The sequence below is a fragment of the Artemia sp. Qi Xiang Cuo genome, chromosome 10, assembly GCF_049724085.1.
Source record: "Artemia sp. Qi Xiang Cuo chromosome 10, ASM4972408v1, whole genome shotgun sequence".
NCBI lineage: Eukaryota > Metazoa > Arthropoda > Branchiopoda > Anostraca > Artemiidae > Artemia > Artemia sp. Qi Xiang Cuo.
Window position 1 is genome coordinate 55,537,041 of NC_142803.1, and position 23,774 is coordinate 55,560,814.

Below are 23,774 nucleotides of genomic sequence, written 5' to 3' on the forward strand. Positions count from 1 at the left end.
TGCCCTGCCCTTTTCTTCTAATTTCTTAATGATCGGTTATTAGTTGCCCGTATTATTTCATTTTTGGATTATGAAGACTTTTGCATTAACCCCATTCTCACGTTTCTTTTTCAGGCCTTACTTTAATTATAAAGTTATCTTTAAATAAAGTACTGCAGCTGTACCAAATATTTTTATGCGATAATAAAACAACGATATTGTATGTCTTCGGCTTGTGGTTGTTACTAGTATAGACTAGTGCAGTGTATAGACTAGTGTTTCCCGCTCAGAATGGTTGAAAGCTGAAAATAGGAACTATTAAGCAACATTTTCAGAACTGAAAACACCTATTTAGGTGACAATTAGGATTGTGAGTATCCTATTTCTGAAAATACCTTGGACTTTCAACCATTCTAAGCAGGAAACTAGGGCAGAGTCTGAGACAGAATCCAGCGTCTGAACGCCCGCTTAGATTAGGGGCAAACCGTTTTCTGACTTTAGCACGAAAGAACTATTTTAGCACTATTTCATCATGTGTAGCACTGTAGCATGTGCTCCAATTTGTAGCAATTTCGTAATACAATTTTGTTATTTGTCATGGACAAAATGATGAGGATTTGTAAAAGGCTAAGAAATTAACAAAAAGTGTGAACCGCATTTTCTCGTATTTGTTTCGAAAGATTTGTGTGAAGTTTGATTTAACCAGGACCATCTTTTTGCCGTGTTCGTTTCAAAAGATTAGTGCTAACTTTGAAATCACCGGATAAAAAAAAAAAATCTAAAAATAATCCAACTACACTTTTTGGGTCATGCGCGTGTCGCGGCGGAAGCCGCGACACGTGCAAATTTTTTGGGACTTCAGCACCGAAAATTAATATGAAGCGAACAATTTTGGGCAATTTTAGCAATTTAGGAGCTGACCATGGTGGCAGTCTTGGTTTCGAAAGGGACAGGCGTATTTTAGCGTGTTTTTCAAAGGCTCGGGCTTGTTTTTTGTTTCACTTTCTGGCAACACTGCTTTAAATGAGGAAAAGATTAAAAAAGCCATGAATTCAGAGTAGGTGTTGTTATAATCATGCTTTGGCTTCATCTATGTTCCCCAATATCTGGAAATGTTCGTCCCTCCTACCAATCCTATAGAAAAATAACCCTGAGTCTTATAGGCCCATAATGATTACTCCTGTGATGGGGAAAATAATGGAGAAAATGATTTATTACCAATTCCTCTGGTTTGTTGAAAAAAATAATAGGCCTATGATCCCTCAAACTCAAACTGGTTTCAGGAAACACCATTCAGTGAATTTCTACCAAACCATATTATTGAGTTAGGAATTAAGTGAATGCACCATTTGATGCCTTTTTTTATGCTGATTACAAATATAATAATCATTTCTATTGGAAATGAATTTCAGCCCCCCCCCCTATATATTCCAATTCAGGGTTAGGTTAGGTTGTAGAAATATATACCCTGAATTGGCACATATAGGGGGGCAGGGGCTGAAATTCATTTCTGATAGAAATAATTACTATAGTTGTAATCAGCATATAGGCCTAGCCTAAAACAGATCAAGTGGTATATTCACTTTATGCATAAGTCAATAATATGATTTGGTAGAAATTTACCCACCATTCCTCAACAGATGCTTTCATATTGTTAACAAATCCAATAAATGAATCATTCTCAAAAAATAATGTCCTAGTTGCAGCTTTCATAGATTTTGAAGGGGCATATGACAATGTGAACCACCAAATCCTTTTAAATAAACTTGCAAACCTTGGACTACCCCCCAAGCTAGTATCTTTTATAAAATCTTTCATAGAATTGCAAAGTTTCATTGTTTGTGTAGGTTCAGCCTCTTCACTCCAAAAGACAATAACCAAAGGCCTTCCTCAGGGAGCAGTCCTCAGCTGCCTCCTCTTTGCCCTATATCTCTGGGACATGAACCTCCCCCACACAAATCTAAAATATGCTGATGATCTGGTGCTATGGTCATCTGGCAACACCTTTGAGATTGCACAGTCAAAGCTGCAAAAATCACTTTTCCAATTTGAAAAATTCTCTCAACATTCAGATTTACCCATTGCACCTACCAAGTCAAAAATAATCCAATTTCACAGGAAGCAAAACCATGTTAATGCAAAACTAACTCTAAATAAAACAACAATTCCAGAAGATAATCATATTAATTACCTAGGTCTCATGTTTGACCAAAAACTTAATTTCCACCTCCACATTTCAAACACAATATAAAATGCTATAGAAAAGCAAATATACTAAAAAGACTTCTTTCCACACCCTGGGGCAGTAAGGAGAAAACCTTACTCCAGTTTTATAAATCACATATAAGACCCCATATTGACTATGGGCTCATCATCTATGGTGCATGTGCAAAGACCCAGATACAAAAAATTGAAACAATACAAAACGATATAATACATCTCATATTTGGTCTTAGGAAACCCACAAGCACCAAGTTTCTTCTTATGGAGAGTGGATTAACAACAATAAGGAAGAGAGGTAGCTTTCTTTTGATAAAATATCTTAGAAAAATTTAATCAAATAGCTCACACACTCTGCATAATTGGTTGAGAAATCCAGCCATTTATGAAGGTATTACATATAAGTATACCAACATTCAGAAAAAGTTTCCTGTAACCGCAAAGTCTAGTGTACATTATCCCCCAATCCGCTCCATTGAAATGCTCAACTCCCAAAGTAAATATTGATTTTTCAAAGTCGAATAAACATTTGACCCCCATCCATATTCTCAAGAAAAAAATCGCTGAACGTATTACAATTACTTATAAAAACCATTTTTAAATCTTTGTTGATCGGTCCAAAATGAATGAGAAGGTAGCAAGTGGTGCTTTCCTTCCTCACCTGAAAATTGCAATGGGTGAGAGATTGTATAATAGTGTATCTATAATGTCTGCAGAGTTAAATGCCATAATCATGGCATTAGAACACCTTATGGAAAATAAACCTTTGATTGCTAATTCAAGTGATATTGTAGTGTATTCTGACTCTCTATCAAGCCTTTAATTACTGTTCTCAGCTCCTCAGTTATAGCGAGATAGTGACACTTGTCATTCTATCAGTGTTATAGATAATCTTGCTTCAGCTGGCATTGGAGTTGATCTATAGTACAATATTGGAAAATCTAGCCTAAGGGGTAATCACAAAGTTGATGAAATAGCAAAAAATGCGATAAATATTGACCAGTCAAGTGGGAGACCAATCCCCATTAGGGATATTTGCCAATGGAGACTATCAGATATTATGTTTAATAAGAAAAATCCTACTCTTTCCCCGTTTCCCAATAAGTATTTTTCTAAAATTTATCATAAGATTTGTTCTGGAACAAATGGACTAAATTTTCTTGCATTCTTGTATCAGTTTCCTAATTCAAGTGGTTCAGTTCCCTTGTCTTCTTTGCAGGTATTGTATTATGAATAATGAAACAATTGACCACTGCCTATTTGAATGTAATGTGCTGACATCTGCACAGCATACCTTGCATTGTAAATTGTTAAAGTGCTTCAAACACCACAAAATCTCACTATCAGCCAAGAGCCTAGCCAACTATACCTGCACACAGAGCACAGAAATCAATATATATCATCTTATATTTGAACTCCTTGAGTTGAAAGATCTACTGAAAGATATCTGAGAATATCTAATTAATAAGAGACAACAAAGCCAGTAGCTCTGTAGCCCACAAAGTGAAGCAAAAGAAATAGGGCTAAATAGTATCAAGTGAAAAGCCCACCTGCTGTGAAATAGAAGAAGAAGGTGGGATTTATGTTTAGATTTGGGAGTTGTAATCTGCAGGCATAACAGCAAAATATACCATATTTCAGGGATTGCTCATTGAATACGTAGTAAAATAAGTGAATTGTCACATTATATCATGCCTTCTAAAACTTTAGAATAGCCTATATCTAGGGATAAGTAGGCCTATTCTTCCTTACTTAACTAGGTTGAAGGTAAAAAAAAAAACACTGAATTTGTCTTTGTACACCCTTTCCAAATATTTAAATTGCTGCATTGGCAAATTTTAATCAATTGTTGAGACATAGCCTAAGATGAAAAATAGGCAATAGGCTAGTACAAAGTTGCAAAATCAGCAAACTTGTAGGCTATATATAGCATAGGCCTACTCCTATTACCAACAACATTGCAACACCAAGCAATCTGAGGACAACACAGCTGTGCATGCTTCTCCATATCAGTCTATTCAAAATCTCACTTTACACCCTCCCAAGAAGTTCCCATTTCCCTTTATTCTTTGCTTGCAACATCCTCCCACCCCATTTAGGGATGTCCTGGTTTTTGTTTAGCCCTAGATGGCTGGCCTACAAGGATGATATTTGGCAATCTGGTAAATTTATAGGTGGCACTATAATTTAGCTAAAATGATAGTAAAAATGTCATTTGATGCCTTTTTTATGCTCTTATTATAGGGCATGTTTTTTAAGTAAGTACCATTTGGGAATTAAAAAAAGACATGCAAAGATATTGCAATCATTTTATTTTTACATGGAAGCCTGTACCTTAATCTACTTTTCTTCATAATATACATGAATATTGAGGCACTTGTCATAACACAGCACCAGTTTTTGAATACTCTCCTCATAAAATTCTGCCACCTGACTTGTTAACCACTGTATCACAACTGTTTTGACTTTGTTATTGTCTTAAAGATGCTGACCACCCAGGTGTTTCTTCAGGAACAACTGGTAGTTGCTGGATGCCAGATCAGGCCTGTATCAAGGATGATCTAGAGTTTCCCATTTAAAAGATTTGATGAGATCTTTGGTCCAATTAGCCACATGTGGATGGGCATTGTCATGCTGCAAAATAATACCCTTACTCAACTTGCCACATCTTTTGTTCTGGATTGCATGATGCAGATTGTTCAATGGGTCACAATAAGATGGTGCATTGATTGTCTCATTACGAGGCAGAAACTCCACTAGCAATACTCCTTTTTTGTCAAAAAAAACTGTGCACATGATTTTCCAGGCAGGAATTGTTTGCTTAAACTTCACTTTTTTGGGTGATGATGAATTTTGCAATTCCATGGATTGTTGTTTTGATTCTGGTGTGACATAGGCCACCCATGTTTCATCACCAGTAACAATTTGGTCTTAAAAATCTTCACCTTCATTGTGGTACTGCTCAAGGAAAGTCAATGCACTGCCTAAACATTGGGTTTTGTGCAAATCCATTAACAGTTTTGGAACCCAGTGTGAACACAATTTCCAGTGATTCAAGTTCTCAGTCACAATGCAATACAAAACACTACAAGAATATTGAGGAAACCAGTTGCACATTGATGAAATTGTAAAGTGTCTGTTTTCTCTTACCTTTTGTTCCACTTTCTGCACCAAATCTTCATTAAAGACCAAAGGACACCCACTCCATTCTTCATCATGCACATTTGTGCAGCCATCTTTAAATGCTCTTGCCCATTTCCTTACCATTCCATTGCTCATAATATTTTGTCTGTAAACTTCACAGATCTCATGATGAATATTTATTGGTTTTACGCCTTTAGCACTAAGAAATCATATAACAGACTGTACATCACAATCGGCAGGACTCACAATTGTTGGAGGCATCTTAAACACTCAGTAAACAATGTATACAATAAAGAATCAGACTGTAATGGCGTCAGTGCATAGACAAGAGATGTAGGTAACCAGCACATATTTGCAGAATGCCAACCATAGTGCTGTGGTGGCAGAATTGCAAAATGGTACTTACTTAAAAAACATCCCTTGTAACTTAATTATAAGGCCCACTAGAAATTCACTGGAAAACTTTTGTTTGACATTTCAATCTAAACAGAAGTAATCCTTAAATTCTAGTCTATTCCAAGACAATTATTTTGCTTCCAGCACTTGTCTTAGATTGAATGTATTTTCCTGGACTTCTAGTTTTGATGGGTAAAAATAAACTTGATAAATTTTATTACAACATTTTACTTAACTTGCTTTCTCTGTCTGTCTGTTGATTGCTAAAATTTTAGATGCTTATTTTGACCCCTTCCTCTCATCTAATTTGGCTCAAAGTTTGTATACAGTGTTGCTTTACCTTACACTTTAATATTCTGATATAGGAATCCCAAAAATACTTAATTATCTTACAATTTAGCCACAATCTAAGGATAATAATTAACTCACAACAAAAGTACTTGGAAAAGCATTCTTGCCTTTAAGCCAGTGTTTTCCTAACTGGAAGGCATGCCTCCCTAGGGAGGCATGTATTAATTTAAGGGGAGGGGCAAACATTTGCCAGGATTGGCAAAAAATCAAATCAAATTAGAACTATGGAATCACACAAAATATCTTAATCCTTTTGCACTGCTGCTGAATACTCTGTTCAGGGACAATCAAATAATTTCTATATCTTAGATACACACTATTAAATTCACCTTACAATTAGGATATTTTTGATGTGTTGAAGATAACAATATAACTGAAGATACATTTTTTTGCAAACTCATCTCTTGCAAAACCACATCTAGTCAAAATTAGAATATAATTGACACTTCTTTTAGTGAGAAAGGCATATTTTGGAAAAATGACGCATGACTTTGTAGAGATGGTGCAAAGTCAATGACACAAAACTGACCTTCTAGCACTAATTAAAATGAAAACATCCATGTTCTCTAGACAGACAGCATGCTCCACAGAGCAGCTGTTGTATCAAAAAGTATGAGTGAAGAAATTTAGGGCATTTTGATAAAACTAACAATATCTATAAACTACATAAAAAACAGTTAATTATAAGTCAGATTATTTACAAAGTTGTGTGACAATATGGGATCTACTTACACCTCCCTTTTGTCCTATTGTGAAGAATGCTGGCTATCTCATGTCAAAGTGATTTGGAGGATACATGAACTCAAAGTGTAAATTGCAATTTTTATCAAAGAAAATTAAAATGAAGAAATAAATATGTTGAGGGGTGGTAGTTTAATTATTAAGCTGATATTTTTTGGGGATATTTTAGGAGAATTAAGCTGTTTCAATAAATCAGTATATTCATTAATCAGTAGGCCAAAAATACATATGTTGCATTCTGTTGCAACTCATTCATAGAAAATTCGAGGTATGGAAGGCAAATTTAGAAAAAATAAATTTATCAAGTTTTAACCTTTAAATACATACACCCAAGATAATACAGAAGAAAAGAAAAGAATAATCCATTTGTCAAACACATGGATACTATGCTAATTAATTCCTCAAATTTTTGATGATCTTGATTTTACAAAATATGCATGGATGCTGAATCCATTTGTCAACAAAGAAGATGACGAATTTGAGTTAGCTAGTAATAAGACTGAAACTTGACTGAATTAGCCTGTGATAATTGTTAAAAAATACATCTCTCATTCAATTTTGGCTAGATATCAAGAGTGAATACAATATTTTGTCAAATAAAGCTTATAAATCATTGATACCATTTGTAAAATCTTGTTTATGCAAAAAAAAACAGGATTTTCTGCACTAGCTGAAATTAAATAAAAATATTGGTTTCATTTGGTTGTAGAAAAAGAGCTTGTGCAGTCATCTCTTCATCAACATCAAGTTTTGACAAACTTTGTGCTAATTATAGGCAAGCACATTGATCTCATTAAAAGATAATATAAATTTATTATTTGTTTTCCTTGTTTTTAAGATCTAATCTTAATAGATTTAGAAGAACTTAAAATGTTTGTGTCTGTATTATTTTCTAAAATCAAAGGGAGGCACCATACAATTAAACATTTTAAGGGAGCCCAGGTAGGTTTGAAAACCTGCTTTAAGCTATTTTCATGTAGGAGCAGAGAAAACAAGTGGCAAATCTTGCCACTGGATGCATCTGTGTTGTTTCATAACAGTAATCTACTAAAGAAAGAAAAACGAGCAAAAATGGGGTTTTTATACGCCTCTCTTCTTCAGCGCGAAACGAAACGATGTATCCAAGGAAAGTGCCGAAGAGAGAGAAAAAAAAACAAAAAAAACGCAGAGAGTCAATGTGAAAAGAACCAAAAAAAAAACCAAAGAAAAAACCAAAAACTTCAAGGATGAAAAAAATTCAATCAAAGCCAAAAATTAAAAGAATTAAAACCAAATACCTAACAACCATAAAAGCGAGTTATTCGCCAATATCCGCGATTTGCACAAAATCCAAAAAAATATGAACTGCCATCGAATCTACTAGATTAATGAAAATTGACTAAAATCAAATTAATTAATGAAAATACTAGAGATTAATGAAAATTAAAAAGGAAAGATTATTTGTCCTCTTTTTAAGTGTAGTGCTCTATAAATGTTAAAATTTACAATGATTGACAGAATGACAATCAGTGTTGGGAGAATTGTCCTTGCAATTTTAGGGTTGTCTCAGGTCAGCCTGATAAAAGGTTAAGTATCTTGCCCAGATTCACAAAATGCTTTTCTTTTTATATTTCCTGTAAATGTTTCTTGTATGAAATGGTTTAATGTTTTGTAGTTTTAATATGTAGTTTTATTAATTTTAATGTAGTTTTAATGTTATGGACTGAAGAACTAAGTAGGGTCAATTACACAATTTATAACCAAAAAGAGTTAAATAAATACTATATAAAAAACATTTAGAAACCATATTTTACTAATGAACTAAAAAGGGGAACATAAACTTCTTGTTCTAAAGAATATTTTTGATATGCATACTTCAAAATTTTCTGAATATTTTGAATGTTGTCAACACTTTTACTTCAACTTGTAAAATTCTCTGAAAATATAAATATGGTGCGTTTTGTGTAAATAAAGAAGTGTTTATTTGTCACAAACTCAACCTAAATTTGCTCACTTTTGTCAACAAACTCAACCTAAAGTTGCTCACTTTTGTCAGCAAACTCAACCTAAAGTTGCTCACTTTTGTCAACAAACTCAACCTAAAGTTGCTGCAACAGTATGTTGCCAAAGCAAGGCCAAATGAGTTTTTTTTAGCAAAAATAAAGACAAGGAGCTTTTCGTTTCTTTGAAAAGTAGTTGAATTAGATGAAAGAAGCTTTTTGGAATGTATCTAAAACATAAATTATGCCTCTAAATTATTCCTAGGACAGTAAATTCTAATTTTATATCTCTTTTGAAAAACAAATATGTTAGTTTTTTAGTAGTTTGTTTTATTGTGGTTGCTTTTCTCTCTTTTCCTTCTGCTGATAAAGATTTTCAAATACAATTTAAAAATATGAGATTTCTCTTTTTATTTTATTCATTATCCTGATTTTAATTTTCACCCATATATTTTGATATTTTCATCTATGTTGTCACTTTAAAGAGGTAGATTCAACTCTAATTCTAAGTAATTCTTAGTTACTAGTTCCAGAGCATTGTACACATCTGTTTTTTTCATAAAGTTGGGGGGTTGAAAATGAAATAATCAACCTTTTTTGTTGCTGTGTAGCTTCCAATCAATTGAAAACTCCAAACTATCTTTTTGTCTATTAAATCAAAAACTGTGATTGACTGTCTTTTTCACATCTATATCCATCCTTGATAGAAAAAATCTTATTCTATACCTTTTACTAAGCAATTCTGAAAAAAGCTACAGATAATTGTTAAACTACATCATAAGATTGTAATACTATCTATAAGTGTTAGAAACTATTTGCATGGCTGTAGCTCTCCCAAGATACAGGAGAAATTGCAAAAAACGAGAAGAAACTTTGAACCCTGATAATGCATGGATTACAAAGGACAATGATCCAAAATGTTTTGATTATTGTCTACTTAGTTGTAGGAGCCTACCAAGCAAATTTTAATTGAATCTAGAAGCTTTATCATGAAAGGTGGCTGTTGCTCAGAAGTAGCATTCACCTCTAAAATCCATATTGTTTGTCCTCTTGGTCCAAATTACTTGCCCCATAAACTTCCAGCATAGCTAGGAACCAACTACTTTGGTACTAAGATCAGAGAAGGGAGCATACCTGTGAAAATCTCAGAGGGTTTGCATGCCTGCCTAATGTCTTGGATTGTAAAGATTGGTGGCCAATGTTTACCCCCCCCCCCATGGAAAATCCTCCCCCATGGCTAGTTAGTGGTTAGTTCCAATCAGAAGAAGAAAAAGAAATTTGATGAAATTAAGTTTTATCCAGTCTTTGTTTTTCCCCAGGAAAATGTTTCTTTACTCCTTCCAAAGAAAAATTGAAATAAAGAAAGAGAAATAACATTTTCTTTTTTTAGTGACTTGAAGTTAAAGGCGCAGACAGTGTTGAATCAGAAATTAGTAGAGCAAGGAGAAAAGGATAGGTAAGCTATATTTTAGTAAAACTTATAATAGTAGCAGTAATTTTTCAATGCTTCCTTAACGCCTTGATTTGTATCCTAATCTTGTATGTCACTGGAAAAACTATACAATTTCAAAAAGGTAAGTCTTAGCTAAAATTAACTTTTAAAATGAGAATAGATTTTAAAAAAAAGACTTTCAAGCTCTACACTGGATGGAGCATATGCTTTCAAATCATTGCTTACACAAGAAGGGATATGGTGATAATGAATAATAAGTCAGCTTAAGCTGAGAATTTCGTGAATTACTTTGTCTTTATACCCCTGCATGATGGGAAGAGGGGGGGGGGGCTGAAAATGCACCTTTTTTTTCAAGCTGCCTTTTGCATTTATGTATCAGTTTGCTACATCTTTGTAAAATCTGTTTCTTTATCTTAGGAAAAACAGCACTTGGAGTCCAAAAACAGTCTCCTTTTGTATTCACACAAAAGATTTTTGCTGGTTTCTTATTATTTGTTGGTTTCTGATTTATATTTTTTAGTTGGTTTCTTAATTACAAGCTCTTTGTTAGCTCCTAGTTTCAAGCTCTTTTTAGTTCAACAATCAAAGGTCATGTTTTCTGTAAAATGTAAATTTTAGACAGATTACGTTTTTAGATAAAAGTATAACCAAAAAAACTTTAAATATAGAATTCATCTTAGTCCTGATTTGTAGCAAAAGTAAATAAGAGTGAAAAAAGTGGTATATTTGTCCTGAACGCACTTTAAATCAAATGGAATTTGAGGTACCTCCCAAAAGCCAATAAAGGACTAGTGACAGAAGAATATTTGGCGCTTCAGCACTAATTCGACAAGATTTGAAACGTTTTTCAATAATAGGACAGTGTTACTAACCTGAACCGGAAATATTCATAGCAAAATTAAATTAGAAAAATTAATTAAACAAAACATCTTCTGAAACTAAGCAGATTTCTGATTTCTAAGATTTCTAAGCAGGTTTCTGATTATTTCACTTTGTGTTTAAAGCTTGAAGCTACTGAGCAGACTATTCCAAAACATTTAAATGTCTTTCATTCAACTGTCCAGTGTAACAGCCTTTAAGACTAAATACCTGATTTTTACCATAAATCATAGGCTTGGATAAACAGCATGCGATTTGGGATTGCTGCATCACTGCCCTGTATTCATTACTCAATGAACCTTCTTCCAAAGGCGACCATATTCAAGTGGCTACTGACCAGAACAGACCAGGGACGGTGAAACGGCTTTCTAGCCCTCCATATTCATCTTTTAATGAATAGTTTCTTAGACCACACTGCTTTTCCATTTACAAGAAATTTAAGGGAGAAAATCGGGTTTAACCTATATAAAGCAGTGTAACAAAATACAAAAAAGAAAACATCTGAATATTTTGGCTCCTTGTCCAGGAGTATTTTTCAAAGGAAAAGAACACTATTGGGAAAAAGAAACTTATTTTTTTAAAATAAAACCATCTATAAAACGACCACTAACACACAATAGAAAAAAAAGAATAAACAACCTCAAAATAAACAAATATTTATTGGGGTTGAAGTTATTGAGTTTTTTTATTTGTTTATTTTGTGGTCGTTTTCTCTTTTTTTCTATTATGTGTTAGTGGTCGTTTTATAGATGGTTTTATTTAAAAAAAAAAAAAGTTTCTTTCTCTTAAAGTTTTTATTCATTGAAAAAGACTTCTGGACATGGAGCTGATATATTCAGATTTATTATTATTTACAGTTTTGTTGTTTTATTTTTTGTTGTTGTTGTTCCACTGCTTTATTTGAATTAAATCTGTTTTTCTCTCTTAAATCTTTTAATCAACAAAAGTAATAGACAAAGCCTCTAATTTATTATCAAACTGATAAGATGATAATATATATAAGATAACAATAAGATATTTATTGACTGACAAGATAAAAAGATAAATATCAAACAATTCGTGTAAATGAACTGTAAGTAAGGAGCAACCCAGCTCAATAGTAACTGAAACTCTAAAAAACGGAGTTTTTTAGATTCCAACTATATATGTTTAGTTGCTGATTCCAACTATATATGTTTCATTAAGTTTAGTTTTACCTATCAAAAGCTACGTGCCTGAGAAAATTTGGCTGATTTTCGAAAAAAAGGGGGAAAAGACCCCCTAAAGTCATAGGATTTTAATGAAAATCACATAATCAGATTCAGCATATCAATGAATGACAATGAACCCTACTTTAGGGATTCCAAGCTCCTATCTGATAAAATGTGGAATTTTGTAATTTTTGCCAGAAGAAAGATCATGGATGTGTGTTTTTTTTTTTTTAGGGGTGATTGTATCGACCCAGTGGTCCTAGAATTTCGTGAGAGGGCTCATTCGAACGGAAATTAAAACTTTTAGTGCGCTTTTTAAGTGACCCAAAAAATTAGACGGGCAACTAGGCCCCCTCCCACGCTCATTTTTTTTCGCAAAATCACCAGATCAAAATTTTAAGATAGCCATTTTATTCAGCATAGTCGAAAAAATCTTTTAACCATGGGGAATTAAGGACGACTTAGTTCCCCACAGTCCCCCGGGGAAGGGTTACAAGTTGTGAACTTTGCTCATTGTTTATATATAGTATAGGTTATTGCGAAGTATACAGACGTTTGCTGGGGGAATTTTTTCGGGGGGGGGTCCGGGGGCGGGGTTACGTGGGAGGATCTTTCCATGGGAGAAGAGAATTTTCCATGAAGGAGGCGAAGAAGTGGCCTGGCTCAATGGTAACTGAAACTCTAAAAAACGTAATTTTGATACCAATAGATACATCACAAGAATCAGATTTTTATGCTGATTTTGAATTTACAAGTTTCGTCAAGTTTAGCCTTACCCATCAAAAATTAAAAGCCTGAGAAAATTTGCCTTATTTTCGGAGAAAGGGGGACCCCCTAAAAGTCATAGAATCTTAATTAAAATCACACCATCAGATTCAGCGCATGAGAGAACACTACTGTAGAGGTTTCAAGCTCCTATCTTCAAAAATGTGTATTTTTTTATTTTCTTGCCAGTAGAAAGATTATGGATGGATGTTTACTGCCCCGCCCCTTTTTTTCTCAAAATCGTCCGATTAAAATTTTGAGACAGCCTTTTAGCCAAAAAAGCATAATTATTATGCAAATTTCATTTTAATTATTCATGTACGATAAGTCAAATTCTATATCTGCATTAATTCAAAAATGATAAGAAATTAAATAAAAAAACAAGTTTTTTAACTGAAAGTAAGGAACGACATTAAAACTTAAAACGAACAAAAATTATTCCATATATGAAAGGGGCTGCCTCCCCCTCAACCCCTCGATCTTTACGCTAAAGTTTGACTCTGTCTCACAACTTTGTTTTTTTAAACAATAAAAAACTTTAGCGTAAAGAGCAAGGGGTTGAGGAGGGGACAGCCCGTTTCATATATGGAATAATTTCTGTTCGTTTTAAGTTTTAATGTCGCTCCTTACTTTCGGTTAAAAGATCTTATTTTTTTGTATTTAATAAACTGATATCGAACAATGCAGTTTACTAACCTGATCTTATGCTAAAGAACCAACACGATGGAAATTCAATTCCACACTGAATGAAATGCTGCATGTTTTTTTTTTGCCTTGCAGTCGAGATTTCTTCTCCTGTCAGATCGCTTAGCCTGAAGGTGCTAACTTATACTTCATTACTTCACACTAATTTTTCTAAGTTTATGTTCCATTTTTATGTAGGTATTTTTGTGTAAACTAGATTGGAATGTTAAAACTCCTTATCAAACTCTTTTTTGTGGATTTGACCTCCCTGCCATGAACAGTGTCTTATGGTTTATGATGCCTCTCCCATAAATTGGCAGAAATCAGCACTAAAGCTGTGGTGCAAATTTTTTCGCTACTTAAATATAGTACCTGGACTTCAAATTTCCATCTGAATTATTCCTTGCCAAATAACATTTCAAGCTAATTTACAGGTTCAGGTTCAGGTTCATACATTTTTATTAAAAAAAAAAAAACTCAATGTGACAACACGTCGCACTAAAGCAAGAATTTGCTTTAAAAAGCGACCGGTTGGATATCATGCATGCCAATACAACACACCAAATAAAACAAAAAAAGGGTTTAAAAATAATAATAAATTAAAATAATTATAAATATATAATGCCAAAAAATATAAAAAAATAAAATATCTACAAAAAAAAAAAAAAAGCCTTCTCTCGAATCTTTAACACAACCAAATTCCTGAAAAGAAATTATTTTTAATACAGGTTTTAAGTTGCGGCACACTTTCAGCTGGACGAACAGAATCTGCGAACGAATTACGAACTGACGGGCCCATGTGTCTGGCCACTTGACTTGCTCTCGTTGGGTTCCGTGGTTCATATGCAAGACTATCCGCACTCCTAGTCGAATAATCGTGATAAAACGAATTAGGCTTAAAAATATTCATAAAAAACATCCGGTGCAAGACCATTCAGACACTGAAATACAAATACTCCAATTTGATAATCCCTTATTTCACCAAGAAATAATTTTATTACACAAAAATAACTGCGTAAAAATGGAGAAATAAACTCATAAAGTTAGTGTGGACAATGTTAGTGTGTGAACAAGTTGGTGTGTGAATCTCAGCAGGTCTTTGAGTCTGCAACAAGAGACATACTCATTTTATTATTGTTACGTTGAACAATTCTACTGCATTATACATAGGATTGTGGTACCTTTCTGACGAGCCCTGATCAATATTGAGTTGTCATTTTTCTTTTAACATAATTTTGTATTTTTTTTTTCAAAATCTGCTCTTGTAAATCACAACCTCACCCACTCTTGGCTGATCCGTGGATTTTGTACTGTTTTTCCTTATTGCTGAACGATCATGTAAGGGTATGTCCTGATCCAATATTAAATGGGGTAGTATCAATGCTGGAAGGAGTTCTTTCCTTTTTTGGGCTCTTGAAAAAAAAATACTTGTCACTGTGAGAAATTTTGGGGCTATTTTGCTATCATATTCATTCCTGCCAAATATTCACAATAACTTACAATATAGTGCATCGTACAGCTGTACTGGTATCTCGTTTTTTGGCGCGAGGGGAGGTGCAATATCTTCAGGGTGGCCATTCCTTATGACAACAGTATGTTGAACAAAGTTCTCTTTTATATATTCCTGGTGGGAGTTCTTTACTGCAGGTAGATGTGATGAACAGTACGCCTACTATGGCCATAGATTTAATCAGATTCGTTCTGCAAGGCATAAGCGTTTACGCCACGTCAAGGCACTCCTATAATGGGTAGTGGCATATTTACTAGATTTTGTTGCTCTGATTACTTGACTTAGGATTTGCCAAAGAGGAGCAATATGGTTTATGGAGGGCACCTCGCAAGAATACCTCAGGTCTACTCAATAAAGGGCTTAACGCAAGATGTTAACAGTTGAGGAACAGATTAACCCATTCTTAGGTATCTGGAGCAGGCTGATCGCCTTTTACCAAGGTGTTCAGCCCACGTAATATCTGACAAGAAATCACGGTCACGGTTTCGACTTTTTTATTGACTTGAAATCTGGATCAGGAGCAGATGGAGACAGATTAGGAGATGCAGATGATCGTCATTTAGAAATCAGTAAATCTGGTTTTGCTTAGATATAATTTAAGATTTTTAATTGCAATTTCTAAATATGAATTTGAATAAATTTAGTTTCAACTATTAAATTTGATTTCATGAAAAATGATTTAATTAAATTTAAGTTTATTTTTCAAATTATCTCCCCAGTCCCTAATCATTACCCGGTCAGCCTGAAGGTACAAAAGGGTTTAATTTGAATAGCCATGCGATTCGGAATGTGATTAAGAATTCCAACTTGATTTGTCTTAGGATAAGCATAATTGTGAGATTTCTTTCCACAAAACTATCCTGCCGGATCATTTACAAACACCAGCAGGAGAGTTAGATATAAAATGTCTCCTTGGGGCAAAACAAATAGCAAAGGTTGTTCCTTCGAAGTTAAACTATCAAGGACAACTCTGATTGACTTATGACGAAGGAAATCAGCAATTACCTGAAAGAGTCAACCGTCACCTCTATTGACCTTAACTTGGACTGTAGGGTTTTCATAACCCTCAAATAGATGAACTCATCTCTTTGTACACGAGTGCTTTGAGTGTGAAGTGGAAGGTTATATCCATATGCTTACCTGCAAAGAGGGGGAAGACGCTGAGGAATTTCCCCTAGGAACAATACTTCTTCAATGAACTGTTGACTCCTGTTGTGAAAACAGCCCCCCCCCCCTTTAGAATAAACAAAAAAATATGAGAAATAATTGTTGTTATCCTCCGTCCCAATTTCCTTTTTATTTTTTTTGAAATGCCAAAGCTAAACTTTAGCAAAAAGAAAGAGGGCTAAGTTGGGGTAGCTTTTTTCCTATGTTCTTTTATTTAATGGAAGTAAAAAGTGGCATCGAATCTTGAAAAGAACAAAACCGTCCTAAATATGAGGTGACCGCTGTCCCTAAGTATTCTTCTCTGTATCTTAAAGTGTCAGCACATTAATGGTGTTGATTGCACTCTTATAAAGTGCAATTCAATCTTTAACCAAGTCATGAGAGGGCTTGGCGGGGGGGGGCATCTTCCCTCCCTCATATAGAATAATGTATTTTCTTCTAATGGTAGTTTCACTTTTATTAAAAAAAGAAAAACACTTATATTCCATGTTTGATAATTCGAAAAGAATCTATGGAACTCCTATTTGCAGATGGGTGGGGGACAAGGGAAATTTGGCTAATGGATCCCCTCAAAAAACATTGGCCTTTAATTGATTTTTTTTATCGTTTGACTCCCTCCCCTACCAGGAAAAAAATTCTGACAAAGCACCAAGATGTCATGGTGATTTAGTGTTTGATCGATATTGATCGTAAAATTAATGTGTATCTTATTGCAGACTCAAAGACCGGTTGAGATATAGATTGATCTAGATTGATGATAAAATTAATACATCTATGGTTGCAGAATCAAAGATCTGTTGAGATCAAGATTGATCAAGTCTGAGTTATCGGGGTTGATCGAGTTAAGATCGAACGAGTTGTCTAGATTGATCAAGATTACTGATAAAATAATGTGTCTGTTGTTGCAGACTTAAAGACCCGTTGAGATCTGGATTGATCGAGATTGAGTTTTTTAGATTGATTACCATTAATGTGTCTCTGGTTTTAGACTCAAAGACCTGTTGAGATCAAGATTGAGCTATCTAGATTGATCAATATAAAATTAATGATAAAACTAAATGTGTGATTAATAGAGATCGAGTTATATGAATTTTTTGAGTTATATAGATTGAACGATTTGTCGAGATTGATGATAGAATTAATGTACCTGTCGTTGCAGACTAAGAGACTGAGAGACTGGTTGAGATCTAAATTGATCAAGACTGAGTTTTCTAGACGGATCTAAATTAGTGTTAAAATTGATAAAGATGATGTGTCTGTGGTTGCTGTTTTAGACACCTGTTGAGATCTAGATTGATCTAGTTATCTAGATTGATCCAGATTGAGGTATCTAGAATAATCGAGTTATCTGGATTAGCAATGAAACTAATGTGTCTGTTATTGCAGACTCAAAGACCTGTTGAGATCTAGATTGATCGAGTGTGGCTGGCGTGATCGCATGAAACTCCTCTGCAGGGAGAAGATACAGAAGACTGGTGTAGATAACGTCACTGTCGACTCTTTGATTGGGGAAATTACGAAAGAAGCTAGAGGTGATTGTTTTCTTAAGTTATTTTTGACCTTTTTTTGTAGATGGATCATCAGACTAAATCTTGCGAAGTGCAAAATATTCTATCACAATGCAGGGTTCAGACTCGCCTATAAATTCCTATATTTTAATGCATTCCAATAAAATGCCTATATTTTGGCTAAAATCCTGTTATTCCTATATTTTCGGCTGAAGAGTGCTAAGAACATTGCTCATGATTTGCAATTTTCAGTGCTCGTTAGGTAAGCCAAGATGTGCTTTTCTTTGCTTTTGACTGCTTGTACCCTGTGGTGTCTTTCGTTGTAGATCGGTAATTAATTACAGCTGTTGACCTGTTTGAAATTAACTAATGCTTTGTGTTGGGCTTAGTAAGCTGCTTCTGCCTGGGCTAGGCTGTTGTGCTGACTTAGTAGCCTATGTTTTGTTTTTGTCGTGTTGGGCCTGTCCGAAATGAGCAAAGATCAGTATATAGACTAGCAGTCTCTGCTTAATGAGACTGGAGTTCTTTCTTGTGGCTTATGCATTTCCTGGCTGAACGAGCGCTATAAAAGGCTGATGCGAATACGGCTCAGTTTCGGACATATCCACATTTTTTCATTTTATGGCCTTTTAATCGCGGGATGCTATTTTGTAGGTGATGCTTGGTAATTTCGTATGGGGCCTACCAAGTGCGCAGCTAAACCAACATATACAATCTGCAGAACACAAAGCCGCAGTTACTACTCAACTACATCCACTACAGCTTCACCTGACCGGACAATCTCGAGTTAATGAAACAACCAAGGATAAACCATTAGTTGGTACAAACATGTTTTGTGAGCGTGATGCCGCTTATAAAGCTGAGTTGATATGGGCACTTTAGACGGTACAGAGTTCCATATCTGGTAACTCTTTAGACCATATTGTCGCAACCTTCCATGCGATGTTCCCGGGTAAGATCCCCGATGGAATATCCCTATGTGCGAAGAAACTCACGTATCTGATCACTGATGCGCTGGATCCATACTGTAAGCAAATGCTTGTGAAGGACATTCAGTCATATTTTGTACTAGAATATGACGAGACAACCAACAACACTGGCATGAAAGAGTTGCAGATACCTGTTCGATATTGGCCCTCATCAAGCAATGACGAATTTACGTGACCAGGCATTTCACGCCATTTACCACACCTCTGATCCCGAGGACTTCCGAATCCTATATTTTGGCCCGGGAAATCCTATAAAAATAGGACAGAGCCTATAATTTGAAACTATCCGACCTGTCCGAACCCTGCAATTAGATAACCGCCGTGAATTATATTCAATTTGAGTTTAATTATTTTAATTTAAGCCAGTTGAGAAAGCATCAAGTTCCAAAAAAGTAAAAAAGCCACAATCATTAAAGAAAGTGAATTTTTTTTTTAGCGACCCTGAATTTGATTTAATTCATTTTCTTGTATAGACTAGTCTCTAAGTTAAATTCGAAGGATATGTAAAATCTATATTCCTTTGTGAAGACGAATAAAAAAACACAATATTTTTAAAGTGAAACATTTAGTATTTCGAATTGGTTAAGATTCAGACTCGAATTGCTTAATAATTTAAAGGGCTGTTTTCCTGTAAAAAATTGACCATACTCCTTAATTTAATTAAGGGCTTAGTGGTTCAATGGATATAATTCAAATTGAACTTAATGGTTTGGTATAGATTAATATTTAAATTAAATTTATTGGCTAAGTCAAATCTAGATGACATTAAGTTATGACGTAATTTAAATTTAATTATTTCGATTCAAGTTATAATTCAGTTCTATTAATTAACTTGTGGCTTAAACAATATTTAAATTAACTTCGAAGCATGTGTCTAATATAGATAAACTTAAGTTCAATGGATAAAAAACACCTACAACTGAATAACATCAAGGCTCAATGTGTGTTCCACAATTGAATTATAATTAATGAGGATTCATTATTTGCTAGTATCAACAACATTATTTGTTAGTATCCAAGTCAACAACAATAACAATTAAGAAAAAAATATAAGCAATCTGTATTGCCAATAATGCAGAACGGCTTGAAATACTAGCCCTTTTTATGCAAAATAAGCATTTTAGCGCCTAAATTTCTTGTTGCCTGCCATTTTAGGCTAGAAATAATGACAAGTAGTTAAGGGTAATTGATTTGAGAAACACACCCTCAAACTACCAAATGAATTTAAAGGGCCATTTATTATGTGAAGAACCTGGCAGCGATCCAGAATTTAATTGATGCGTAATTATTTAATTTAATCATTTTAGTTTATGCTGTAAGTTGATTTTATTAATTAATTATATTGGATAGAACGATAATTAAATTAAATTTAAAGGATTTATTAATATAGATAAAATTAAGTCACAATCCATAACAGGCATTAAATTCAGAAAATGAGACATTCAACTGCACAAGAGGGGGGTCTAGCTTAGACTGCCCTCTTGTGCAGTTATGCAGAGAGCTGTTTGAGGTTTTCGAAGTGTGTCCCAAACAACCAAGTCATAAAATTTTAATCACGTCAAACTATCATTTTTAATTTAAAATTCTCTTTCAAAGGGGGGGGGGTCTAAAGTCTTTTAGGTAGACCAAGTATGTTTTTTTTTCTTTATTTTGAATTTGGATGTTCTATTCAAATAAAGTAAGTGGTGTTTGACATTATCGTTATACAACGTTGCAAATTTTGCTGTGACAATTAGATTTTTTTGATTTTAATCCCCACCCTCCCTCTCTGTTCCTAAATCGCAGGCTCACCCTTTTACCTTCGTTTTTACCGTCACTCTAATTCTCACCGTAAAAATTGTGCGAATTTGGTTGCGCCGCGAATATGCAGATGAATCACTAATATTTCCCGATTTAACCGATCTTGTTTTTGGTAACCTGATAAAGGTTTTTTTCCAATACCATATTTATCAACCTTGGACTTATCTAAGACTTTGAATGCCTAACTGTTACTGTAAATATATATTCGGGCTGGTTTTTATTCTTGAATTTGTATTTTAGCGAGTATTCCCGATTCTGTCAAGCGTGAACTGTTGGATAAGATCAAAGCCTTTTTAATCGAGCAAACGAGTGCATAGGGATAATGACTACGGATGATGTAGCTGCCGCGTCTGGGTCTCCTCTTGACGATTTGCCACCTGCACCATCTTGTAATTTAAATAAAAAAGACAATGTTAAGGAAATTGTCCTAAATGAATTGACTAAGTTAGATGTGAATTGTTATATAGTTAATATGAGAAAAGATGTGAATAGAGCTCGCTTATGGGTAATTAACAAAGTGTCTAAGACTTTGCCAAAATGGCGTTCTAAAAAAGGGGCAGACGCAGGGAAGTACCACCGACGTGCTGAAAGATTAGTTGAAGAGCTTCAAGTGATGAAAAAGGTGCATCCAGACTTAGTCTCTAAATTTGCGCTTTGTTCAAAGCTAACGCCATCGGAATTGCAAAAGCAAATGCAATTAATGTCGACCGAACAGAGGGCTCTGGCGAGGCTTTCTGCACATAAATTTGTTCAGAGTAAAGTCACTTTGTTTTATGAATGGTATAACGTGAAAAAAGAACGCGTTCTTATGCTTGTTAAGGCCTTGGGAGTTCGTTACTCCAAGAAAAAAGGAAAGAACGAAAATAATGCAAATAGTGAAAACCTGATCAATAATATAAGTATTGAAAAAATGATTCCGAAAATAAAGCTGACATCACAAAACCATCTTGATAAAATAAACGCTTCTGAAAAGCATATAAAGTTCAGAAAAGAAAATAAAAATGAGAGTAAGGGGGATGCTAGCGATGCTTATGATGTAAGCAGTGGCGAGGAAGCAATTGAAGCCGGTCTTTTTGTTCGCAAGCCGCCATCTGAAACAAGTCACTCTGATGCTGAAAATTCAGGAGATTCTGAAGGTGATGATACAAGCAGTAACGAGGAAACAGTTGAAGCCGGGCTTTATGTTCGCAAACCGCCCTCTGAAATAAGTTATTCTGATGTTGAAGATTCTTCAAAGAAATGTGAGAACATTGCTAGTGGCTCTGATGAAAGTGATATTGGCTTTCAGTCGAAATTAGAGATTCTTAAAAATTCTGTTAAAGCAAAACTAATTAAGAAGAAGACACCTCGTAATGACAAAACAAATATTGACTGGAAATCACTTTTGTCAAAAGACTCCGTTATTGAGCGCAGTGAAGGCGCTCTTACGGTAAAACGCTTGCATTTAGATGAGCTTCATAGTGACACTATTGATGATATAGTAAGTAAAAAGGGCGTAGGGCTTAGTGAAAGGGAGAACCATGTCCCAACAGATGCGTTTTTCCTTGGCGGAAGCGTGGATAATGATACTGAAGCTCCTACACCTGGCAAAAAATCTATCGTGAATCGATTTGACGTAGACCGTCGGAGTAGTAAAAAACCTGATTCGACTTTTGTTACGCTTGATGGAAGGAACGATTTTAAGCTTAAGAATTTTCGAGATAAAAGTAAGGGAGTAAAAACTGAAAAGTTTAGAAAAATTGAGAAGCCTGTTGGGGTTCAAGTGGAAGAGAATTTACATCCAAGCTGGGCAGCGAAGCGAAAACAAAAAGAAATTATGCTTAACTCTTTTGAAGGGAAGAAAATTCGTTTTGATGATGAATAAATTATGCAAACTATGTATTTGTTTTAGTGATATAAGCATTCAATAAATTAATTATCAATAAATTAATAAAATAAATAAATTAATAACGGTGGTTTAACTCTCTTGAAGGGACGAAAATTTGTTTTCCTGGCGAATAAATTATGCAAGGACTATGATAATTTCTTGAACCACATTGGCCTGTCCTAATATAAAGAAAAAACAATCAAAAATAGTTTTTTTTAAAGCCATACGTGAATGCTGAACAAACGTAAAACAAATATTCCGAAAGGATAACTGCCTCTCTTCTTCAGCACGAACAAAATTTTTTTAAGGAAATGCCAAAAACAGACGAAGAAACAAAAAAAAAAACGCGGAGTCGATGTGAAAAAACGAACCAACAAAAATAAAATTAAAAGATGAATAAAATTCAATAAAAGCTAAAAGTAGAAGAATTAAAACCAAATACCGAACAACCAAATGCCAGTCAATCACTAATTGGCACAAAGAAACAAAAAAAAAACGTGGAGAGTCAATGTGAAAAAACAAACCAATAAAAACTTAATAAAAATGTTTTTTAAAGATGAATAAAATTCAATAAACGCCAAAACTAGAAGAATTAAAACCAAATACCCAACAATCAAATGCGAGTCACTCACTAATTGGTACAACTAAAAAAAAAACGTGTAGAGTCAATGTGAAAAAACAAGCCGGCAAAAACAAAATTAAAAGATGAATTAAATTCAATAAAAGCTAAAAGTAGAAGAATTAAAACCAAAAACCTAACAACCAAATGCGAGTCAGTCACCAATTGGCACAAAGAAACAAAAACAAAACGCGGAGAGTCAATGTGAAAAAACTAACCAACAAAAATAAAATTAAAAGATGAATAAAATTCAATAAAAGCTAAAAGTAGAAGAATTAAAACCAAGTACCGAACAACCAAATGCCAGTCAAACACTAATTGGCACAAAGAAACAAAAAAAAAACGTGTAGAGTCAATGTGAAAAAGCAAACCAGCAAAAAGAAAATCAAAAGATGAATTAAATTCAATAAAAGCTAAAAGTAGAAGAATTAAAACCTAACAACCAAATGCGAGTCAGTCGCTAATTGGCACAAAGAAACAAAAACAAAACGCGGAGAGTCAATGTGAAAAAACTAACCAACAAAAATAAAATT

The 23,774-nt window shown here is 34.2% G+C and overlaps 2 protein-coding genes across 3 annotated transcripts; both read left to right on the forward strand.

Moving 5' to 3' along the window:
* Positions 1-970: 970 nt before the first annotated feature.
* LOC148947911 (transcription and mRNA export factor ENY2-like) lies at positions 971-21,134 on the forward strand. 2 transcript variants are annotated; one of them, XM_089095138.1, is made up of 4 exons: positions 971-1,036; positions 10,201-10,266; positions 17,845-17,990; positions 20,996-21,134. In XM_089095138.1, exons 1-4 carry the CDS (start codon positions 1,026-1,028, stop codon positions 21,070-21,072), a joined length of 300 nt encoding a protein of 99 aa, XP_088951264.1. In that variant the 5' UTR covers positions 971-1,025; the 3' UTR covers positions 21,073-21,134. The 2 variants fall into 2 exon arrangements, with proteins under 2 accessions (XP_088951264.1, XP_088951263.1); XM_089095137.1 differs by lacking the exon at positions 971-1,036 and adding an exon at positions 1,112-1,208.
* On the forward strand, positions 21,078-22,705 carry LOC148947912 (uncharacterized). Its single transcript, XM_089095136.1, has one exon. It carries the CDS (start codon positions 21,078-21,080, stop codon positions 22,617-22,619), a length of 1,542 nt encoding a protein of 513 aa, XP_088951262.1. The 3' UTR covers positions 22,620-22,705.
* Positions 22,706-23,774: the final 1,069 nt, after the last annotated feature.

Bases quoted from the DNA above. Each gene is read 5' to 3' on its own strand.
- LOC148947911 (XM_089095137.1), top strand. From the start codon at position 1,150: ATGATTACTCCTGTGATGGGGAAAATAATGGAGAAAATGATTTATTAC. The intron at 1,209-10,200 runs GTTTGTTGAAAA...TTCTTTTTTTAG, and splicing joins ATTTATTACCAATTCCTCTG to TGACTTGAAGTTAAAGGCGC. The intron at 10,267-17,844 runs GTAAGCTATATT...CTGTTATTGCAG, and splicing joins GAGCAAGGAGAAAAGGATAG to ACTCAAAGACCTGTTGAGAT.
- LOC148947912 (XM_089095136.1), top strand. From the start codon at position 21,078: ATGACTACGGATGATGTAGCTGCCGCGTCTGGGTCTCCTCTTGACGAT.